The 25,751-nt window shown below is 36.6% G+C and overlaps 1 protein-coding gene across 1 annotated transcript; it reads right to left on the bottom strand.

Annotated features, from left to right (window-relative positions):
- Positions 1–1,640: 1,640 nt before the first annotated feature.
- Positions 1,641–25,751, bottom strand: LOC140159813 (programmed cell death protein 4-like). Its single transcript, XM_072183214.1, has 10 exons — positions 25,225–25,751; positions 23,553–23,659; positions 14,732–14,845; positions 12,905–13,132; positions 9,569–9,666; positions 9,072–9,186; positions 6,254–6,364; positions 4,613–4,723; positions 4,033–4,172; positions 1,641–3,024 (listed from the first exon to the last, which is right to left on the bottom strand). Exons 1-10 carry the CDS (start codon positions 25,541–25,543, stop codon positions 2,973–2,975), a joined length of 1,395 nt encoding a protein of 464 aa, XP_072039315.1. The 5' UTR covers positions 25,544–25,751; the 3' UTR covers positions 1,641–2,972.

Raw genomic sequence — 25,751 nt, 5'->3', positions numbered from 1 at the left:
GTAAGTTTGAAAAAAAAATGTAGAATTTGTTATTTCAGTTCAAACAACAGTGGTTAGCTACTTTGAGTTCATTTGTCAAGATGAAATGAAAACTCTGCTGACAGCCAGAAACCTTCTGGCTTTCTCAAAATGTTGTTCATGTTATTGATCCATCTTTGATCCTCTGCTCAAGACCAATGCTGGAGACAGGAGTACCACTTACGGGAAAATCAAAACATCCAGTCAAGGTTCCTGCTCCAAGCAGATGGATCATCAATAACATCATCAAAACTTTGAGAAAGCCAAAAGGTTTCTGGCGAAACTGTCAGCAGAAAAACTTTTTTTCATTTGGTCTTGACAAATGAACTCAAAATAGCTGATCTGATGAACCTCTTCAATCAACAGACAGTGGTGTCCAATTTGAATACTTCAGTGAAACCCAAGTTTATAATGACTTTCATGACTTTAAGAAAAAGGTGAGACATTAAAATACCTTTACTTTTGAAGTAAAATAAAATGTGCTACCACAATGAATCAAACAAAACAAGATATATTAGAGGAATACATCAAATAAGAATCACCATTTCTCTACAATCCTCCTCCAGACACACACTCTTTGTTTTTTAATTTTTATGAATTTAACCTTTACATTTCTTACACACTATCAAAATAGAAGAATTATACACTTTCATTGTTTCAAGCAAAAAACTAGACGGAAATATTTCTCTGCACAAAAAATCTGCTGTATATATACAGTATGGTATGATCAGGGCATAATACATCATTACAGTAGATTAATTGGAGGTGGTCACCGATTCAGCACTGCAGGTGGAATACTAAAAGTGTTTCTTGTCAAGGCATTATTTCCCAGGTGAATTCTTCACAACTTTGATGTATATTTGTTGCACATGAATGAAGCTACACTCAGTATCGTAATTGTACCAAGTTCCAATATGAGCTGTGGTCACTGATCACCAATGTGTGCCCTGACTGTGATGTACAGTACATATGCACATCACGATATACAACATGATTCACAAGATATCCAGTTGTACATGCAAACAGTCAACCAGTGGAATGATCTACGACTGCTTACATGCACATTGCTACGCTAGATACAACAAAATTTATTTCCACTTAACCATGCACCTGTTGAAAGTGACCACCTCGAATGATTCTTTTGTCCAACATATCATTACAAGACAAAAATATTTGGCATGCTTTCATAATTATCATACAATTTTACTCAAAAAAAGTTGTACAAGTTGAAAATAGCTGTCTGTAGTAATATTTCTTGTAAACACACAAAAAAGAACAAAATATTTTATCTGTACAAAGATGCTGTCAAAGCATACTCTTTACATAGATATATCCATCTTTTTGCCTATCTGTATGGCAATTAGAGCACATCAAACTGGGAAGAGCAAAACATGTTCTCCATTCTGGAGAATGATGCCCAACAAAATTAACTTTCTGAAAGTATTTACAACATATTTAAAGTGGTCCAGATGCCTATACTGTATCAATGTATTGATGCAAAGCGTCACATGGATTGTACCCCCCATGAATTAATTGAAACAAATTCAAATTTGGTTTACATATCTCAGTATTTTTTTTTTGTATAACTATTATATCACAACTCATGTTGGAATTTAAAACAGAAATCCACTCAGTTTAACACAGTAGCACAATACTGTCACTGAGGTACAGGCCTCAAAATTCACATTCAAGGGCACTCATTTTCAAGATCAGTGAGCAAATGGCACAAAGGCCACTTTACACCAAAGAATGCTTTGAATTAAGGAGCATCAAGGCTAAGACTAAGGGCACCAGAGGCCATGGCCTTGGTGGTCTCCCGGAATTTCAAGGCCTGCTAAGGTATAAATATCACCCATATTAGGATTTTCTTTTTGATCTTCCCATTTCCACTATGGTCTTGATTACTAAGAAGATATATTGCCCATTTCCAGCAATCATGTGGAAAAGAAATTCATATCTATGCACATTTTCAGTTATTCATAATAGTATAAACAGACTTGACAGGACATACCCTATACTACTTATGATAAACAGTGATAAAGAAATCTGCAATAGTTAATACTTTTTAAAAATTAATAAACTGTCACCTAGTTAAATATTTCCTGTTTGAACATAATAAACAAACATTTAATTATTCAAACATTGTTTCCTCTACCCCTAGGTAACAAGTTTTATAATAATTCCCTCAACTATTTATATCAACAGTAGACACATTATGCATGCACCTTAAAAGTTCAACTATCAATATGCTTATGTATGTTACTTATGTTTCATTATACAAAAATTTACTTTTATCATGCTATATGACAAAATGAACACATTTAGAAATTTGCTTCATCCTAAGGATAATAATTATAATAATTGTATTGCCACTGTGACTCAGCTGTTAACATCGTTAGTATACGGTACTTGGATCTCAAATCTAGACAAATGAGGTGTCAAAGGATACAAAACAATCTAACTCCCAATTATTTGGTTATAAAATTTTTTTGCATTTTTTTTCCTTTCTCAGTATCATCTTCCTGAAAAATGCAGAAAATTGCATCATGCTGATCAGCTTTTACTTACAACACCAAGATCACCCATGAACGAACGAAAAACTTACACAGCTTGGTGTTACTTAATCGCTCCCATGCCCGATTTGGATTTGTTGATAATAAATATAATTGTTTATATATTTCATAGGCAGTATATGTAATCACTGGATTCACAAAACACAGTTTTAAAAAAAAAGTCAATTCTATAAAGGAAAAAATTGCAGATAATATTGATGTGTACACAAAAACATTTCTTTTTCCTACAAACATCTGAAAATCAAATTGTCGGTGATTTCATATCCATGTAAACATTATTATATATGTATTTTGGTGAAAAAGTGGATTACAAATCTACAACATGAAGGGGTTTGGAAGGAAGATATGATCTGTACCGATCCTGGAGATGTCCCTCGTGGTTCACTCCTTGAAACGGCCACCGTCACCCTCTGAGACGAAACGCTTGCGAACCCTGCAAAGATGGAAAGGTCATTCAAGATATTAAAGCAAAATGCATCATTATGAATTATTTACTGAAAACTATATAATGGTAGTGTAATTTGTCACTATGAGCAACACACAACTTCAATATTTTCATTGTGTATACCCTTTGACAAATTTTGAAAATGTCAGCTTTTGGTGCCACTTGTTCCACCTAAAATTTGAATTGCTTGGATTATGCTTTACACCATAAACACCTGTCAATGTAGCAAGCATATTGATAAGGAAGGCAAGTGAAATGAAAGGTTACCATCAATATCAGCAAATCACATAATGGGATCATTCACAATGTTTGTACTTCATGATGCTCACAGGAAACCAAATCTCGCAGGGCTATTGCACAGCAATTTGTATACCAAAAAACCAAATTTACATACAAGGATACAAATATGCAAAAGTGAGTTGCAGAATGTCATCACATCTACCAGATCATCATTATGTTGTAGTTCATATCACTTTTAAAATCATATCCTTTCAAAATGATATTGAGCCCAATTTCAAGGCCTGCAGCTTGTCTAGTTTTCAGCAGAATTGTGTACTATTCTTTTTTTTGGATAAGTTTAGCCCATGTGAATGACGAGTATAATGTGTGTGCTTATTGCATCCAATCTCTAATGATGCAAATACTGATTTCATTCTTGCTATCTTTGTAGATACTCACAATGTTCAACTACCCGTACTGACGCGAGTATAGTCCCACCCCGTTTTTGGGTGAACATTTGTCAAAATTGGGGGTGGGACTATACTCAATTTCAAAAAAAAAAAAAAAAAAACTTAAAATAAATAACTTAAAAAAAAAAAAAAGAAAAAAAAAAAAAAAATGTGGGGGTGGGACTTTACTCGAAGGTGGGACTATACTCGCGTCAGTACGGTAATATAATCAATGGTTGAATGTCAGCAAAACTTCGTTGCATCACAACAACTGTAACATAATTACACACCACACCCGTCAACATTTATCTTTCTATTTTGTACATACCTCATAGGAACCTTGTTCTTCAAGTCTTCAGTCAAGATCCCCTCCTTGTTGCATATCTCTACAAACTTCTCCAGGATTGGGTAGGCATAGGGAACATCCAGCACTATGTCTGGTAGGGAGTTAAACACCCTCTGAAAGCCCTGCATACGTACAAAATGGTGGAAAAACTTGTCATATTTTCTTAAACTATGTATACGGTTCAGTAAAATGTTTAGATCTTGGTGGATATCTTACACAAATCATGATCTTATGTCATATTTTGGCATTCATATTTTTTAGTCAAGGAAAGTGTCTCTTCTTAAATGATCCTGTGACGATGTACACACACATAAAAAATGCCCATACTGAAGACTCCATTTTGTTTATGCCATTCAAAAATAGTAAAATACAACTCCAAATGGGTTTCTAGATGATACCATTATTATAGGGTATCCCTTAGCAATACTGCCAGAGAGTTATAATGATATTGATTAACAGGAAAGTGCGATTAAGGTTTACTGACATTTGGTCACTCTTAATTGACAGGAACTTTTGCCAAATTCACATTATACGCAACATTTACTACATTTTCAATACATACCGTGGTTAGCTGATCAACAGTCACAATACTACTATTGTACAAATATTTAAGGAGCTTGGCCATCATATTGGCAGCTCTGTCACCCGTATCTTCAAGAACCATGTACACGGCCTGCAATAAGACAGAAAATATCAAAACATTTATATTTGGCAAGTAAAAGCACTGTTCAAGTGAACTGTCTATATCTCTAACACCTATAGCAAACATTTTACACAAAGAACCATATAGCTCATTCAGTCTCTTGAGTTTCTTTAGAAGCGAGATAAAAACAAGACTAGGTTTGCATGTTACCTATACAGAGAAAAAAGCGTACCTCTGCATTATTTCACCCTGCATCAGGCAAACTTTGATTTTAAGTGCCTGTTTATTTGCCTAAAGTGCCTGCTTGTTTATGACCTGCATACAATGCACCATGCTGATTATGTACGCTAACTCGCTAAGCATTCACATGCACAAACCTTTGCAATGCTCATTGCTCATACATGAAGATGTCAATAATCATTTGATTTTAGGCGTTAGTTGAAAAATGACCCAATGTACACTTACTTTGTAGCGGAACCTGGGCTGAGCAAGAGTTTAATGTGTGTGTGTTTAGAGGTGAACTAACACTTACAATACATCATAAGTCTTTAGACCTATTAAGTTACGATGGATCATCAGTATGATTTCATATGAGTTACGATTGATACGTATCACAAGTAGGAGATTTATAAGAGAAACCCATACTGTACTTAAGATACTGTATGTTAAATGTTATCCATTGAATCCATACAATCCATAGCGTAAACATGCACACAAGTTAACAGAAGCACACATGTGAGTGCAGAAAAGTTGTCATTCCTGAAACTTATAGCACATGCTTACATGTAGAATTCATTATTTTTGAGAAAGCATTGCCATTTTATTCTATAGATTTTATTTTATTTTATTTTATTTTATTTTATTTTTATTTATTTATTTGGCTTCATACACTGGTTACAATATCAAATAACAAAATTAGATAAAAGATGGATAAATATATTGCACAAAGTAAAAGTATAAAAGACATATACATGTGAATAAAACGCACCACGGATCCAGCACATGTAGGAGAGATACCAGTGTAGAGGATTGGGATGAACAGGTGCATATCACCTCTAAGACCATCCCACCTCAAGATCAAAAATTTAATTAAGACCCACAATTTATTGCTGAAACCAACAGAGAAATCATCTATTCTATCTAAATTTTGAGTAACAATAACATTGCAACAACATGGATGCATCGTTGTCAACCTGTGATGAACAACAGTGAAACATATTGACATCAGGTCCAGGCCATTGATGCAACTTGCAACCAATCAGGGCTCAACATCATTCATGCTCATACCCTATACTACACTAGCTTCCAGAGAAGTACACCACTCTTTTGCTCTGATTGACTTGAGCTCCCTGTTAATGAGCGACAAACACAGAACTTTCATCACCGCAGCTCTGCGCTGACCAATGCTTTGATGCGTAATCAGTCAAACAGATTATTGGCTTGTTGTTACGATTGTCAGACGATGCTCTCAAAATGTATGTGCCCTTCTCCAATGGCAGAAAGTGAAGCAAGATTTACGATTTCTACAATAATAAAAATACACATTGAAACACCACTTACCTCATAGACCAGTTCATGGTGGAAGTGTGGAACTTCAAGCTCCTGGAGGCACCGTGTGGCCTCCTGAATATCTCCAGAGGATAATAAGTATTCTCTGAGAAGAAGCACCATCTGCATGAAAGAAGGGGCAAAATTAATGTACTTGAAATAAATAAATAAATAAAGGGAAACAATTTAAGATACACAGATATGACATGCTCATAAATCCAGTATGCAATGATGAAATTACACACAATTTGGAGAGATTTTGCAATTTTCCAAGGCTTTTAGGAAATGCCTCAAGTTACCAGAACAAGTCAACAAGAATTACACAGCAAGTATACAACGCAAAATGAAAGTTGACAACGTGCATTGGTGCACTATATGCATGTATAATGGGAGTGGCCTTAAATGGAAAACTTGGAAGTTAGCATATGTGCTTATTATTGAGCACTTTTGAAAACATGAAATTGTACCGAAGTCCAGTGCTTTACCCACTGAGCTAATGGGGTTGAGATACACGTTTGCAGGTTTACTTGTTCGTATAAAAATGTGCAATTGATGATTGCTCAAAACCCTTTACACTTTTGTAGATGGGGCTCTTCATGTTTGCATGTTTTAAAAACACTCGATAGTAAGCACATATGCTAACTATCGAGTTTTTACTGTAACACATTAGTTGAATTTCTTGAATGCAAAATGATGTCTCTTCAAATTATGCTTTCTGTTCACCAAGAATCATTTACACACGTGTGCAATGAATTATATTATTTAGTGAGTGAATGTAAGATGGATTTGAGATAAATATCACCTCAAATATATAAGGAGTTTTTCAAACCAAAATGTATAGGCCTATTTCTAAATCTTGATGCAAGCAAGTGTTTTGATGACCATCTACTTGAAATGTCACATCTGGTCTAGTGTGATACAGTACAGTACATTAATTCCTCATAAAGTGGCCTTCACTTTGCACTTTAGTAGTTTGGCAACTTGCCTTATCTGTCAAAATGTTGATAGTTATCATAATAATATACAAAATCCCACCACTGTTCATTGTGAAAATTGATTGAATCTGGCACTATGCCCACATCTTGGAAGTGAACTTTCTTACAGGACATGCAAATGGAAACATCACTCATACTCAATTCCTAAATGTGCCATATTAATAAACAGTAAGTAGTCATAAAATAAAGTGCATGTTTAAAATTCCTGCATGTAATACCTGTCATGTGGATGGTGAAAATTGGGAGGGGGGAGTGTGAACGATCATCATGGCTCGAAAAAGTGGGGAATGTGGGAAGCTCATTCCCAGGAAATGTTGGTGTTTGGAGGGAAATTCTGGTATTTGGAGGGAAATTGTATCCTTTTGTGTATAAAAACATGCTATAAATTGTGGGAAATTTAGCTTGATTCCCGGGAAATTAACATTTTTTCGAGCCCTGAGTCGATCATTTTTTAAAATCATTAAATTTTTGATACTCTTGATTTTCCTGTATTTTTTATTCCATCTTTCGGTCGATCCTTCATGTAATTATTTCGTGTAATCTAATCCTAACTCTAACCCTAATCCTAACCCCAACCCTAAGCCTAATCCTAATCATAACCCTAATCCTAACCCTAATCCTAACCCTAATCCTAACCCTAAACTAACCCTAACTCTAACCCTAACCCTAATTTCGTGTAAAATTACATGAAGGAATAACCCATCTTTCACAATGCAATTAATATTCAATGTTGATTAATGTTTAGGTAGAAAGAGGGTCATTTCCTCTCTACTATCAGATGCCCATTCCCTTTCTCCAATGCCTCCTCTTCCCATAACATGAGTAAGTATAATTACTGCACAGTCCCTTGTTCTAGCTGCTTTGACAAATGTTTTATGTAACACCTGTTGAATGCGCATGCTGGGGAGTTTCTGAATAAGAGTTCTGTGTATTGTATTGTACAACCAGAACAATCACTTGCTGACTTTTTATTGCATTCTTTATAAAGGAAGGGTTTATTTCAAACTCTAATGGTGACCTGCAGGTCAAATTGCTAGAATTGTACATTTTAAAACACCTAAACAGACACAATGCTTTTTGCAGGCAGCAGCTTAAACAGCGCCAATATTGCAACATTGAAACAAGCAAATCAAACATCCAATCCAACCCCATCCCATCCCCCAGTAGTCAATGAGGATAAAGTGCCTTGCCCAAGGACAAAACACGTTGGCACGAGCGGGGCTCGAACTCGCAACCTATGGATTATGAGTCGGACTCGGGCGCCTTATCCACTCGGCCACACATGCTCCACGTGTCATCTGAGCAACAAATCATATTCAAAGACATGTTTCATACAACATATACAATGTGGACTCACATTTCAGATTAAATATCTACTAGGCGGTTTTACCCATATTTGGCGGTTTTCGGCTGAGCGCAATTACTCGGCTGATGGTGACTGTACCCACCAAGTTTCATGCCCAAATGACAGTTTTTACTAATATGACCTCAGATGACCCCTGGTAACCCCAAAATGTTGGCTCTAAATGTTGTCTGTACCCACCAAGTTTCAAGCCCATACAACAGTTTTTAGTCATTTGACCTCAGATAACCCCTGGGAGGGGGCCCTGGAGTCAGATGACTTAGCGAACATAAACTTCTTCTTGCCAGGACAGAACTACACCCACCTGAGTTTGGGCCCCGTACGACCTACGACGGCCTCACAAATTGCCCTATGACAATAGGAGGGCTTGTCTTTTCGAAATTTCCAGGAGTGCTACAAATCGCACTCTTCAAGACATTTTAGGAGTGCTGTATGGGTGTGATTTTAATCTGTTATTCACGATGCACCTTACCTTTTTAATAAGCATTTTAACAGGTCTAAGACCTCCTCCAGTCCCCCACACATTATCCAATCTGGACATGCTATGCTCCTTGCTCAGCAAAATCTCCGCCCTATCCAGAGCAACTCTACAGAAAAGGGAAATAATAAGGTGTTATAAATTAGGATACCACTTTTTAGATTCTCGACCGCTGTGACTCAAATAAGCATGGGTCAAAATGAACATTGTAGTCGGCAAACAATAATTCCGTCCTGTACGCCACTGTTCGGGAATTTATTAGGGAAGGGGCATTTAATAGAATAAATATGATACATTGCATATTTTATATACATTACATTGCTTGTTTTAAGGAAATCATACCCCCTCCCCATTTATTTCATCATCAGACCTCAGGATATCTCTGAGGTGTTGCTGATGTATACATATCTTAGTGCTGACATGATTTCTGTGATGCGTGCTCCACATACTAAGGTTTATTTGTCATCTAGAAATAATTTGATAACCTATACCTGATATTGTCATCCTCGACTTTGCCTTTGTACTGTGTGAGGAACACTGGAGGCAACACATCATCAGCCACCGCTCTGGCAATGAACTGTCCAACCACCTAAAAACAAACAAAAACATGCATCATGTGTTTGAGAGCTATTGCTATTCACTACTCTAAAACGAAGTACTTCCTACAATGTAGGCCTATGTATCACACAGATCTGAATCTTTTCTCTCCACCCATGGGTGCAATACATTGTAGATTGCTGAATGTGCCAAGAATGTACCAAGTGGCTGTTCACTTCCATTTTAATTTGGTCTCTACGTTTTTGGGAAAAGGCAGAAACATTACATTCCTGAGCCAGGTGTTATACGGGGTGTTATATCCCACCCCTATGGGATTATTAATAAAAAGAACAACTCCAACCGAACAAGATGAAATAATGTCATTTCTTGTGTGGAAAAAACCAGTATACCCAGTTCAGTACATGGCATTTTAGGAATTAAATAACTTTGTCTTTTCCATACATTTGATATTAATTTGATTATAGGCTAATCCAGCATATCCTATGGTCTGCATGGAAAGCCAATGTGCATGTTTGATTTAGTGTACTAAACTTTTAAGTAAACAACTGAAAATGATTTAAAACAGAGAGCAGACAACTGGAGCTTTTCATCATATGCTAATGCTACAGGTTAGTAAATAACATGAGTATGTTGCACTTGAACGATTCAATTAAGAGTTCCTTTCAACCACACACGAACAGTAAACACATAAACATTGCTTGAAAAACATGTTACCTGGAGAGCTTAAAAATTGTGTTCAGCAATCTTGCTGTTTTATGATTTACAAAATAATTTACGTCTAGCTTGAACTTAGAATCCAAAAAGTTCAAATAACATGGCAATCTGATGTGGTTTCAAACACATGGGAAAATGAAATGTTCACAATGCAAATCAATAACAACTCACATGTTAATGCTACAACCAACTTTGTTTTGTTACATTCATGAGCCACATGCAACCCTGAACTAGAACTTGACCTCTACAATGTAGCTCCTGGCTTCTATTCATATTTCTTGTATTATTATTTTCATAGTACCACAGTATTAGGTATATCTATAGCTGCAAGCATTGTTAAACTTGCATACAGCTAGCCAATTCATAATACACAATTTGATTGCCAGCAACTTGGAGATAGCCTGGCCCATTACATGTCTGGAAAATAAAATATTGACAATTTTGCCCGACCAAATTTCAAATTTAAATTGGCACACACGAATAACCATGCAGCTTCTGCGTTCCAAAGGGCAAAAGCCTGGTCACTGAGAAATTGCATGATAAGGGCTGATTAAGGGCTCTGGTATGAACATTTTGACAGTATTTGTTATGGGACATGAGAGCATATCAGACATATCGAACAAGTAAAAAGGGGTGTTTGTTTAGGCAAGCAAGTGACGCGCATGACACATTTTAATAGGGTCTAAAAAACACTGATTTTGAAGAATTAGGGTAGTTTTCTGAAACTGAACAACTTGTTCGAAGGGTACCTTTTCAAATTTTTGGTAATTACGAATCCAAAAAGGGTAAATTTTTTCATTTTTACTAGCCAAAAACTCATTGGGGGTAAACGACCTTATTAAGGGGCTAAATTTGCTGGTAGGGTAAAACTCGTTAGGGGGCGTTTCAAAAAAATTGGTCACACATGCGTACACTATCATACTTGAGTGTCCCCCGGGCTAATTTTAATTTTGAAAGTAACCAATATTAAAGGCTCCAAGAAATTCAAATAATACACTTTCAAATCAAGTCTTGTGGTTCTTGAGGTTAAACTATGGATCCTTTATTGTTGGAAGTGCTTTAAAAAAAATCAATAAAAACCACTGTGTACAAAAGATGCATCTGGAGGCAATGACATCATATGGGTCCTTTGCCCTTGATTGCAATAACAGACCCAAACGCTAACCCTTAAAATGCAACCCTATAATGGTTTGTATATAGTCAAAGGTAAATTCTGGTGCAGAGTTTGTCCATATTCACTTCAGTTGTGTCCTTGCTCAAGGTACTCTGTGGCTATACCTGAATGGCCAAACTAGTGGCACTTCCCTGGTCAAACAGCCCAGACAACAGGGCCGTCGCAAATTGGGCGGCAGGCGGCCATGGCCGCCCCACTTTTTACAAAAAAAAAAAAAAATAATTGATTTTTTTTGATTTTTTTTTTTTTTTTTTTTTTTTTTTAAAATTTTTTTTGGGGGGGTGCACTGCACGGTTAATTGGTGGGCGGATGGTGGGATCATGTAAAGTTTTATTTTTACCATGTTTACTTTTTTTAAATATGTAAATTTTATTATGTAAACCTAGCTCGGGTTGTAATCTTTCTTTCGTACATTATAACTTGTGTCAATTTGTAAGCTGTTCTAGATCATGTAAGCGGCAACACCCGGCATGTACCGCCACTGACCATGCAGAATGAACTAGTATAGATGTCTAAGTGGTGTTGCAACAGTTATATGGGGGAGGGGGCAAAGATACACACAGGGTAAGCCTACACGTAATTTATTGCAAAGCCCTGACATATTAAGAAAAAAAGTTCCATGACGTCCTGTAAACAAAAGTCCTTTCGTAATGGTGCAGTCAATATATATTAATAATATGTGGAATTTTCAACATTTCAGTAGTCACACTTCAGTTTCACTCTTTCCGACGGAGGAGTAGGGGAAGGAGGAGGAGAGACAGAGGGAGATAGGGAGGATCAGCCTCCCTAACGAAACGAATTTCGTTTATAGGGCGTCATCGAACTTTCAAGTTGGAGTGAAAAGGGTAGGGCCTACATATTTTTACGATTATTAGCATTATTAACATGATTAATAGAAGTAAATTTGACATACGTATAGCCATGCTTATATTATATGTGTGTAGTTCTTGCATTTAGGTTAAAAACATCCAAATGAAATAGGCCAATTTTTGACCATATGGCAGTAAAAAAAAACGATACAAGTTTTGATACCCCTAAAACTAGTTTTTAGCACTTTATGTACATTTACATTCATACAAATGATGTGAGTAGTTTCAATTCACATACCGGGTTTTACGCACATTGTGTACCTCAAAATGCAAGAGCTTCAGGGGGCTTCGCCACCTGACCCCAACAAGGGGCTCTGCCCCCTTGACCCCCGCTGGGGGCCTCGGCCGGCCCCCAGACCCCCGCCATATGGCCGCCCCACTATTTCATACCTTGCTACGGCCCTGCCAGACAACCAGACCGACAAAGGTCAATGCCACAGTAGGTGGCTGTCTGCCTCTATAGTAGGTCAGCTCATGCCATGGTCATACCTCTTGGCCATGGTCAAACTCACCTGGGGGGCATCAGGAGAGTCCAAACAGCAATCAGTCAGATTGGTCAGCACACTGTGGAAGGCAATGGACAGCTCTTCTTCTGACAACTGCCATTTGCCATACAGTTCAGACAACAGTATTGAAGTCAGCTCCTTGTGTTGGGCCTTCTTCTCCATGGAGAGAGTCACTGCAAGTGCAGGGACTGCATGACGTGAGCAGCCAGAGATATTCAGCTCTGACAAGCAAGCCTGTGCATAAACCCAAAAAGCAATACCTTGAGTTAAATTCAACACTATGATCAATAAATTTTACAATGGAACTTAAAAAACATGTACATAAAAAATAAATTGAATTTCAAATCTAAATAGTCTAGTAAGTCTAGTAAGTAACTTAGGTAAACAACATTTCTAACTTTGGTCTGAGTGGATCAGATTGTGTCACATAATTATGAACAGATGAAGTGCAGTGAGCAAGAATGTTTTTGGACAAGCATTTTTTTAGTGTGTCAATGTCAAGATGCAATCTCTATTTTCATTTCTAACCTGTAATATAAATTTGAAAAATATGCAAAAAGTACAATCTTCATCCTGCTATGCATTATGCCCTTTAAAAGGAATTGTTTCTTGTGTCTACATAAAAACTATAACAACACAAAAACATCCAACACCAACACCATCAACAACGACACAATTCCACCCTGCTGGGCGCTCAAGGTACACAACAAAACAAAAACGAATACATGATAAATGTTACAACATAACTTAACTACTGGTTTATAAACATAAAATGGATACATTTGTATGCACTATTCATTGGAATAGATCATTGAAAGATGTTTTCGAAAGTTTCTTTTAAATGTTGTGACAGACTGAGCAGATTGAGTGTAGAAGGCAGCTTATTCCACAAGTGCAGGGCAGCTATAAAAAAGATCTAACACTCCACTTCTATTTCATTTGGATTCTTTGAGAAATAACATATTACTATACATACATACAGTACATGTTACTAGTGTTTTGATCTACATGTAAGCGTTTGTTGACATTCATCCATATGTTTATTTCCCAGGGATTTAGCATGTACACTCAGTCACAAGACTGGCCTAACCACAGCGATGATGACTCACAACTGGCAGCCTTTACTATCACATTAGCTAACAACTCTACTAACTTTATATGATAGAAATATATATGTTACATGCATTTTATGCACAGATAGCTATAATATTAATAAGTTGCAATTTATAAATAGTTCCAAGAAACTTGAAACAATCAAGCCCTGTTTATAACACATTCTATTGTTTTCCTACACATTTAAGACCAACAAAATTATACATAGATTTTAAAAAGCGAATGTGATAAATATTTTAATTGTCTAATTAAAATTAACATCAAAATCTTAAAAAATAATCAAACAGTTACCTATATAATTGACACTGAAATGCTTGAATGTATGTGTCAAATGTATTCACAATCGCAGGCTGTGACTGATTGCTAGTGCTATAATCTGATCAGCTTGTAATAGGCGGGACTCATGTCATCGTGGATTGATATAGAATGGCGTACACACAGTTGGACGCAGCACTTACGTGAACTGCGCTTTGCGTATTGCGTGACTGATGTGCGCATTTATGCAGCCGTAAATTGGGACTTCACTGACTCGTGCAGTAACAAAAACCGAATAATTCTCAACGATTATGAGCTGATCATAGCATTTGATATAGGCTTTAGAATCCAATTATTTTACACTTTTAAACCTGCTATATGTTAGAAACCTACATGTACAACAAAATGTAACCTAAACCTATATCACAAGCTCTGATATTTGGGTAACTCATATGAGATGCTTACCACAACTTCATCTGTATCTCCATGTTCAAAGTACTCGTGAACAATGGGTTCCACAGCTTTGTGCAGATCCACTCCTCTCAGAACAGGGGTAATGGTCTTCAGTGCAACATCAGCCTAAAATGTGAAGGATAGGCAGAGGGAGAGGGAGGGGGTGAAACAGATTTAAGAAATAATTAAAATCATAGTAATATATGATACTAGTAATCACCTTTCATGATTGACAATGATATGCCTGTTCATTCACATTCGCAAGAAAGATCTGTATGATTTCCTTTTGAATCCATTTCACAAAATGGGCTGTAAAAAAGTTATCTGCCCTGGGCAGGGGTATTTTTTTCACAATGACATTAGGGGTATTTATTTTATGACATTAAATAATAATTGTGTGTGTAAACCGAAAATTTTTGTACCTGCCAAAACAAACTAACAAACACAACTTTCCCTGGTTAGCCCTTCCCTTCTTGCAGAAGCCAAATTTCATTGTTAAACTTATCTGGTTCTTGAAAGGTGATGCAAAGAAGTACTGTAACAGAAAAGATAGGGGCCTACATGTACTGTTTGCAGAGTTAAACTATTTTTTCTACATAAATTTATTGCAGACATACATGTACAATGTACACGTAGTGTGTATACAGTCTTATCCAGTACCTCATTCTCCCTGAAGTGATTAATCTATTTATATTGCACAATGTCAAAGGTTAATTTTATTTATTTGCATTTGATACCAGTGATTAAGTATTGTACAGTACCCTGGATGTGACAATCAACACATCTATCACATATATTTCAATGTAATACTAATTTAAATGTAGGCAATAAGGGCACAGGTGCCAGGAATTAATTGTTTCTATTGAGATCAGTATTTTGTTTTTTACAAATTTACTTTAATTTGTTTGTCACTTTGTCAACATGAATTTTAAATAGGACCCTATTCAATTTTTGCATTATTTCTCATCCAGGGTTTTTCATGATATTCATGAGCAAAGTAACTTATAAAAAGAAAACAGAATTTAGTGCTTTGGTGGAAAACCAGTTTATGTCCTACAGTGTTCGATTTACCTGGATTAGCGTAGCAAAATGCTACTCACAATTTTGTAATTGCTACTCAAATCTGAAAGTGCATGAGTAGCATTTTTTGCTACACATAAAAATACTAGTATACGAAAATCGATCACTGGCCACTGACTTGAACTGAAAATGGAACATTCAGGATTAGCATGTTGCAAAATGCTACTCACAATTTTGGAATTGCTACTCAAATCTGAAAGTGAGTAGCATTCTTTGCTACACAAAAAAATATACGAAAATCGATCACTGATGTCCTAACTTTTTGGAGAAGATTTATCAGAATAATTAATGTCATTTTAAAGCTAAATTGCTTTGCCTTAAACTTTCTAAATTTATGCTAACGATAATGGTCGGTCTATGTTGATGGTGCAATTTTGCAATTTGAAAACTGTCGCAAAACTGGTATTGCAATTCACAAAACAGAATTGCCTTTTAGAAAACGGAAACGTTGTCTCTACACACTTTTGATTTTATTTGATTTGGGTTTTGACAACCCTGGATAACCCAAGAAAGCCTCTATTGGAGCTTATTTACATTGGGGTCCATTTGAACACCAGGACGGGTTGGGAACAGTCAGGGGTTAACACCCTCCAGTCCCTCCTCTTTTCGAAACTGGCTGCAAGATACATACAGGTATGGCTAGTGCTCACTATTCGAGAGATGTTGCGGTTTGCAAATGGGGCTCATGCCCCGTCAGTCGCAAGTGGTATAGCTCTCTGTACACAGGACCATCGGTTTATCGATGGAGTACTTTCATGATTCATTTACCCAATTCTAAATGAACCAAGGGGGAAAGCGGAAAGTCTGAATTTAATCTACAGAAGTTGCCAATTTAATTTATTAAATCCCCACAAATCTCCACCGCCGGGAATTGAACCCGGACCTCATGCACTAAAGGCGTGTGGTGTACCCTAACCATTAGGCCACGCTCTCCAGGTTAAATGCTTAAATCATAATTTTGGTACCTTGAAAGAGATTCTGGTTTTAAATCAAATCATTACCTACCCATTTTATTTATTTTTTATTTTTAAATGCCATGGACCATGGTACTGTAGTAGCCGCACATTTATTCAACTAACAGGAATACACACACATGCTCCGCACAGTCAAATACACCCACAAAAACACACCCCGCCCTACACACACACCAGCATACTGAAATAGCTTTCAAATAAGCTTTCAATTCATCATGACTTGATTACCATGTTGGTAACACTCTTCTATAGCTCATCATGCTTATTAGTGATGGGCACAAGCAGAAAAGCGCAGATTACGTCTCCAAGGCGCCGCATAAGTCAACTAATTCACTGAATATGAAATCAGGACTTCATCGTCTGGTTATAAATTGGTGTATGTATGGCATGACCTACTCAGCTCCTGCATGAAACAAACATTGCCATGGGGCATATTATGTGTACAAGCAGCATACAATTTTGGGAACGTGATTCTGGATAATAATTCCATGCTGTGGTATGATTGAGGAAATCAGACATGGCCATAAGGAACTGCAGTGCAGAGTTTTAGGTCCCTAGATGCCTCAGTCTTCTTCATAAAGTTCAAGTGTTTTGTTTGGCTGCACACTGTTTTCCCTATTTACATGTATTTTCATTGGAACATAATTTAGTTTTTAACAAAAGTCCAAATACTTGTTTGATTACAAAGTAAGGGGCTACAGGGCCTAGATTTCGATGAGAATCACAGAATCGATTCTCGTAACGATTCTCGTAACATTCGGTTGCGAGATCAACTTCTTTCACTGTATTATACAGTAAGTGCAGTGACTATGGATCGATTTTGATTCTCGTAAACCAAGACGAAATCTAGGCCCTGGGCTATGATGAATAGATTCTACAAGTAGATGCGGATTCAGAAATTATGGTAGACCCCTTCAAAAAAAAAGGCACTATCAGTCACTGATTCGCTATTACAATCTAAATAAAAAAATCTGAAAATTTTCATCAAATATTCAAATTTTTTTAACAATAACAGACATTGTGCAAGTGGTGAGAACAGTAATGTGGAAAGACCATTTCAGGCACCCTAATGTTTCAATTTGAGATTTTTTGTTGACACCATGGAAACCAAACAGTTGTCCAACTGACACAAGAGCAAAATGCACTGACATGGAACAGCTTCTTGGACCACATTCACAGCCCAATAACTGGCACCCAACACAAGAAATCTGTGAGTACGTGGAATATTTTGGAACAAGACCTGTTTCTTGAAGAAAGTGTGAAAAGAAAAAGTAGTGCTGTAATCGATTGTCGTAAGTATCGATAGTCGGAAAATACATAGACTTCCGACATGTCGAAACACTCAATGTCAGTATCGATACACAAACGACATGGCACACATGCTTAGATTATCTCAAATCAGGTCTCAAATTACCGTCAAATACTCAAATTACCCTCTCCCAATTTAGTTTTAGCTGTTAGGCTTCAATACACTTGTTGTTAACTTGTTTCTGGAACTTACTGATAATAAAATTGGTAAACTCAAATCCGTGTTTCAAACTGCGTGAGTATCGATAATAGTATCGACATGTCGGATGTTTGCCTCCCGACATATCGATACCCAGAAAGCTTATCGATTACAGCACTAAGAAAAAGCAGCCCCATTCCACACTATTCCACTTACTCTTTGGAAATAATCACAGTCTGTGTAAGGATCTTGTACTCATTCTCACAGATTTCTTTTGCTGGGTGCCAATTATTCGCATGTGAACGTGGTCCAGGAAGCTATTCCGTGTCAGTGCATTTTGCTGGTATGTCAGTTGGACAACTGCTTGCTTACTGACATGTGTTTAGAGTAGAGTTCTGAAGTAATCATAAGTGTAATTTTTTATTCACAGGATTTTAAGATATGACCTTGTGAAAAATTATAAGTTTCTTTTTGAGGCCAATTTACTATCACCGTACCAAGTTTGATATAAAATTGGATGGTTTGAACCCAATGCACAAATTTATTGGTCGAGCTATGAGTTTTAAAATATTGGGCGAGACGTAGTCGAGTCCAATATTTTAAAACTCATAGCGAGACCAATAAATTTTGCATTGGGTGAAATAAACCATCCAATTTTATCATTATTATGTTTTCAGAATCTTTATTTTAAGACAAAATTCAATTTTTTTTTTCAGTAATTGTTTTTTTTTTTAAAAAAAAAAAAAAAAAAAATTTTTGGGGGAGGTCAAAATCGACTGATCTTACATGCCTAGAGCAAAAAAAAAAATTGAAAAAAAGAATTTTTGAATTTTTTTTTGTCCTATTTCCGGACTTTTTTTGCCCCACTTCCGGAATTTTACAAGTTTCCGTAACATTTACATCAACGGGATTCATTTCACCAAAATTTATGACGATTCAGTAGCGCTTCAGTAAGTCTCAAAATCCTTTAGAACGTATTGTAAAATACATTTCACTAAAATTATTTACTAATCTGCACTTCCCAGAGATTGCCTACCAACACTAGAGGGAAAAATGGGGAAAAATCCTATGTCTCATGAAGTTACGTGCTTGCCCGAGTCGTTAAGTAAGTTGCTTGAAATGATATAATTGAATTATGAGGGTTGAAAATATGAAGTAATAAAGTGTTTATAATAATATTTGATAGGCAATAAACTGATAAAGTAAAGCTTAAGCTACAAAATACAGAGTGCAAGCCTGCAGTGCAACTGTGCAAGAGCCAGTGCAGTGCAGTTGGGTGGACTAGAGCTATATTATTTTGCCGATTTCATAAGCTTATCTAAAACCCTACCGTGTCTGTGCTAACATCATTCAAACCTTGCAGAGTCTTCAATTAGTTACAAAAGTGACATTTGGCAGGTATAAATCCTCTGGTTTGGTCAGAAAATATGATAATTTTCGATGTCCGAGGCATGAGAGTGCCGAATTCTGCAGCTTTTACGTGGTTGTTAAGCACCGGTTTTTACATGCATTTAGTACACCACAACGTTGATTTTCAAGCCTAGAATCATGAAATTAAACATCTCTTTCCGCGTCCGTAGAAAATCAAATTCTCCCGGTTTGACAGCAAAGTAAACAAAATCGAGTTCATGAATGAATAGTCTCATTCAGTGCGTTTATGTTCGCTAGTCTCACATACGGTCGTTGCTGTTTGCAATACGTTAAAATTGGCGGCAAAATCGTTGGGATCCAGGTGGCGCTAAAATTGGATTCGAAATGCATCCAATATGCTATTTTTTGATGTTTTAAACTGTGTGGAGAGGTATAGGAAGCAAGATTCTGAAAACATAATAATGATATATATTGGATGGCTGAGCAATTATTGAGCATGATACCATATAACATATCGGATGAGTCATAAAAATATCGGACGAGCCAACGGCGAGTTCGATATTTGTACATGACGAATCCGATATGTTATGGTATCATGCAAAATAAGCCATCCAATATTATCATTATTAGGTTTTCTTTTACTCCTAAATAACCCTGAAAACATAATAATGAAATTGATCGGTGATTGCGTTTGAGCTGCAGAGTGGATTAATGACAATGTAGGCAAAATATGCTAATGAGCTCATTAATATTCATAAATATGCAAATAATGTGACACAAAACTATACAGCACAAGAGGCCACCATACCCTATCCCTGCCAAGTTTGATACAAGAGCACCAGTGTTTACTCTCTCTGGAAATTGAGTGCGCCAAATGAAGCATTTCTCCCCAAAATTGACTCAATTTTGTCTCAGTAATTCCTCAAATTGACTAATTGTAATACAGCATTGCAAATTGTTGTGGGCCAAATATAATTTTCACTGGGCCAAATTTGAGACATACAGCCTCTGAGTAAACACTGAAGAGCACCAATGGTGCTGTAGCTCATTTTCCCTAATTAAATATGCAAATTAGCTAATTAATATGCTTAACATTTGAGTATTTTTTTGTTTATATCAGTTACTTTGTACCAAGTTTTGAATTTCTATGATCTTCTCACAAAAACCGATTACACCTGTCGCACCTTAATATAAAGCAGGGCCAAATTTTTGAGCTGCATAGTCAATAAGATAACAATAATGTTAATTGGACCACTAAGTACTTATCTTGGAGACAAACAACTGGGTGAGAAGGAAAACAAGAAACAATTATATTGAGGGTTTAGGACCATACACTGCAAACCCAAAGTGCCTATATTTCAGCAGATCCTCTAAAATTGGTTTGGCAGTAACATTACTAAATATAGGCACAAATTTAGACCACTATTTGGGGAGTATACAATCCAGAAGATCAGATTTCAAATGTAGTCTGATAAATAGACTCAAAATTAGACATAGTGTCTAATTTTGAGCCCAAACAGCATAGGGTGCATTTTACACATGGGTGGTTCTGGAATAAGAAGCAAACATGGGTATCATTATGGGCTCTTATAAATCATTGCAAAGGAGCAATTTCAATGGTGATGTTATTAATAGTAATTTTAACAGTAATTTTACATATAGTTGTACAACAATCAACATTGAATAATAGTTCGTGATCTTCAGAAAAAGTGTAAAACAAACCATTTGGGCTGGTAAATTGGGAGGGAGCTAGCAGACCATGAATGTATAAAATGTTAACATAAAACGTCTTCTGTTATGATGTGAAGGGTTGATATGAAAACAGGGAAAATCTGTTCCAACTGACCAGCAGGGAACCAAAGGATAAGCAATTGATAAGATTATAAAAAATCAGGGAAAATATGACACAACCTCCAATGGGGGAATAACATAAACGTCATAAAAGTTAAAAACTCTTTTCTCCGTCTTTTTAACTTTGTTTATACATTTTGTGTTATTTCCCATTGGAAATTGATGTTGTGTCATATTTTCCTGTTTTTTAATACTCATTCTTTCATTTCTCTTGACAATTTTTCATTTGCCCGCCCTATTCCTTTTAAAGGAATTTTTATTAATGCTATTTTCATTTACAGCCTATTATAGATCTGTAGGTACAGCCCTTTAAACATGAGTGTTTTTTTTTTTAATCAGATTGTATGATCATCTACTGTTTGGAATTAGGGTATTTGCTCCACACATAATTCCATTATCTCTGTTGCTCAGTCAATTGATATTGATACAACAACTTGACCTAACAAGTAGGTGTTAATATGTTAAAAAGGCACAGAGTCTGGACATTAATTTCTTCTATGCTAGTAATAGTCAATTGATTAAATTTCCTTGCATTTCTGGTTTATATTTACAGTGTACATGATCTGTGCAAGACCAATTAAGCCATTACATGTTGTAGCATTTAATGTGTTAATTGAAAAACTAAACCATTGTGGTGGATATATTATGCTATATTATCTTACACTTCCCATAATGCATTTCTTCCATTTCAATATTCTGTACTGATTTGCTATGTTGTGCCACGGTCTACAAAATATAGCTCAGTAAACAGAGCACATCCAGATCTTGCAAAATATGTTTAATTCTTGACTAGCGGCCCTTGTTCAGCCAGTCTATTCTCAAAATGAAAACATGAAAAATGAAAAAAAATGAAACCTGTACAAAGTAGTGGGAGCATTTGTTGAAATGAGGGATGTATTATGTTGCAAAGGATTCTGGGAAGGGCAAGATATTTTCTGTGCATGCTTGCTATCCCTATGGGTTTTCTTGCCCTAAACCTCTGTGTACATAATCTCTTATACCCAAAATTGTAAAAACACATACAGATCTAGGGTTAAATGCAATAGCTGCCAGGTGCTTTATTTTAAGATTATGTACAATGTAGAATGCAGAAATTGTCAAATGTCTATAGGGTAGCTATTGCAGATAATGGCCTTCTCGATATCATTACAAGTTTTGCAACATATGTTTGCCTGGCCTAATTAAGTGTATTAGGTCTCATTTTATTTACTCAGTAGTTCTGAATATGCACAAATTGGGAGAATTTGAGACACTAGTTGCTCATGGCTCGTGCACAGAAGTAAGGGCCTATAGAGAGCACAAGCCCAATTGGTGCTTTATCTATTGAAGGCAAAGCAACACTGAAAAGCAAACATTGTAGCCGCACTGAATCAGTAAAAGTTCAACATCTCTTTTACAAAATCACCAGATCAAGGAGTTTGTACAGTGTTTGTAATATGAAAAGCACCACAAACAGTCTGCATAGGAGACTATTCCATGAAATTTGGTAAAAATTTTCATAACAAAATGCTCCAAAATGACACTTTCCGTCCGAATTTTCCTAGCTAAATAAGTAACAATCATGAACGATCATGCAAAGATCGCAGCCTCAAATTACCAGATCCATTGCTCAAACGATGTAGCAAGAGAAAGAAAAAAACATACAGAAATCTAGACTATGCCTATAGTGCATTGCGTTTACGCAATGAGCTAATAATATTGGATATCTGATGAGCCAACGGCGAGTTCGATATTTGTATGACAAATCCGATATGTTATGGTATCATGCGAAATAAGCCATCCAATATTATCATTATTAGGTTTTCTTAACTCCTAATAACCCTGAAAACATAATAATGAAGTTGATCGGCCATTGCGTTGGAGCTGCAGAGTGAGTTAATGAATTTGCAAACAAAGAAACAAACAGGCAAGGAAACAAACAACCATTTAAATGATAACATATTAATTAAAGCTCCACATTTAGATGATAACATAAGCCCCACATATATGTGGGGCCAAAAATTATATAAGTTGTATCAGCAAATTTGTATGCAAAACTTCACACCATGGCAGGATATAGGGTGCTCAAAACCAATTTTACTACTTCCCAACAAGAATATTCTGGACTTACCTGGTTATCAGAATCATAATTAGGGTCATTGACATCATGGCATTCTGCATCATTTTCATCATACACTTGTCCTACTTTCCCCCAGGTTCCTTTACCACCAGCTCCACCTGAAAAACAAATAATTTAATTATTTAAACTACAGGTAGAAAAGTCAAGAGAATCATCAGGACTTTTCCATTTTTTTTTAACTGTATATAATTTTTTTCATGGTCATTTTCACTTTGAAAAATTTAATTCGAACCATTTTGATCAGTGGTGGTTTTACGGGGTACTACACCCCTGCCCAATTTTGTGCCTATTTTTGCATTTTTCTCAAAAATTATAGCACATTGATGACAAGTTAGATGTATATTATAGGGGCAAGGACTAATAACTACTGCACTGAAAATTTTATTTCAGCACAGACAACAGTTGTGGAGGCAGGGTAAATTGGGCAGGGGTGTAGTACCCCCTTAAAGGAAACTACAGAATTCCAAGATTGTTTGCCTCATAAATCATGTAGGCGGTAGGCCTACTTAATTAGTAACTACCTTGGGTAGCATAGATATATTTATTACTGTGTTTAGTCCTAAATTGGCTGAAAAAATAATAATAAAAGCTCTCTATTGATTCATTTTATTTTTATCCATGCATTGATACCTATTTGCATATTCCAAATGAGGACGGACCAGACATGCTCATCCATGTGGTAAAAAGCTCTCTTGATCACACCAACAACTCTAGTGCCTACACCGATTGTTTGGTTCATCGTGTCTGTTTATATGCACAGTGATTTTCATCACTCGTTCTAGTGCAGTTTTGTATTCCCATCCTTGTTGTTTTTGCCGGTTTAGGACTTTTGTGGACCTTGGAACTGGTAATTTTTGGCTATCAAACCATCAAACTTTGCCTAGTTCTTATGCCCACATTTGCCATTTTTGTCCCCCTGCATACTGTCTAGACTCTAGTTTCCCCTCATCAAGTTGGTGTTACCTTGCTCTTTTTCTTTCCACATGGTCCTACTTCACAGCTTTTTAATCCCTATTCATGTTGTGTGAATCACTCTATTGCATACCATCCTGATGATACTTGAGTGTTTGGACAACCGGAACAGTTTTGACAGGTCTTTTGTCTACCTCTCTGTTTGTAAACAGACAAAGATGTCTAAATTGTCCTCTCACCGAATAGGAAAGTAACTAACAGTAACAGGGGTTGTACACCCAATACGCATGATGCACCTTTCCCAGGGATCGTATAGTGCGTTGTACAACTTAAAGGGGCACTTCGTGATCCACAGCCTCATCCCCCCACTTTTCCCAAAAAAAGTTGAGATTTTTACACCACTGGATACCTCTGGCTACATAATGTTTATGTACCAAATATTTCTTGCAGATTAATTCGTTTAGCAAAAATATCACCAAATTTGAATTTCGTTCTGGTGCACCAGAAAAATGTCATAAAAAGAGGATGCTAGGATCACGAAATACTCCTTTAAACTTTAAAGGGGGTACTACACCCCTGGTCAATTTTGTGCCTATTTTTGCAAAAGTGCAGACTTATGTAAGTAGTTAAATGTATGAATTAAACACATGAACAAGCATGCAAGGGAAGACATGGAAGAGAGGGATACATACAGGGGATATTTAATAACATGAACACGACTCATATCATGCCATGGACTAACATGACTAACCTTTCTTGGGCAGCCCCCGTCCTCTGCCAGCGCGCGACTTTCGTGAATTTTTGTCCTGTTGAGGAACGCTGACAACCCCAGATGTACTCTCTTTGGAGTCTTTCCCGGAATTCCTCCTTAATCTGCGCTTGGCCTTGCGGGTTATTCTACCGTCAACTATAACGACTCCAGCGCCCGACTCTTTATCGTTTGGCGAGGGGTTATTGTTGGTGTCTGCTAAGTCGTCGGGGTCCGAGTCTGCGCCATTGACCTGCAGTGGTTCAATCTCCCCATCTTGAATCACGAGGTCTGCTGCAGCACTCTGCCTCTCAACTTCCATGACTCCAAATGAACGGTAAAGAATCCCGAATTCCCTTCAAAGACTGCCCAGTGGTGACTCTAAACTTTCCCCTACAACTCCAGCTTTCTATATTCACGTGAAAATGTTTTTTAGGGGAGGGAAATGGCCCAACTTCGGACCCTTTCCAGAATAGTTCCTTTAAATATATGTAAACAGCGTCGTTGTTTTGATTCAGCAATGAATGACC

The sequence above is a fragment of the Amphiura filiformis genome, chromosome 1, assembly GCF_039555335.1.
Source record: "Amphiura filiformis chromosome 1, Afil_fr2py, whole genome shotgun sequence".
Taxonomy (NCBI): domain Eukaryota; kingdom Metazoa; phylum Echinodermata; class Ophiuroidea; order Amphilepidida; family Amphiuridae; genus Amphiura; species Amphiura filiformis.
The sequence above is the reverse complement of the archived record's forward strand: the minus strand, read 5'-3'. Positions and strand labels throughout refer to the sequence as shown.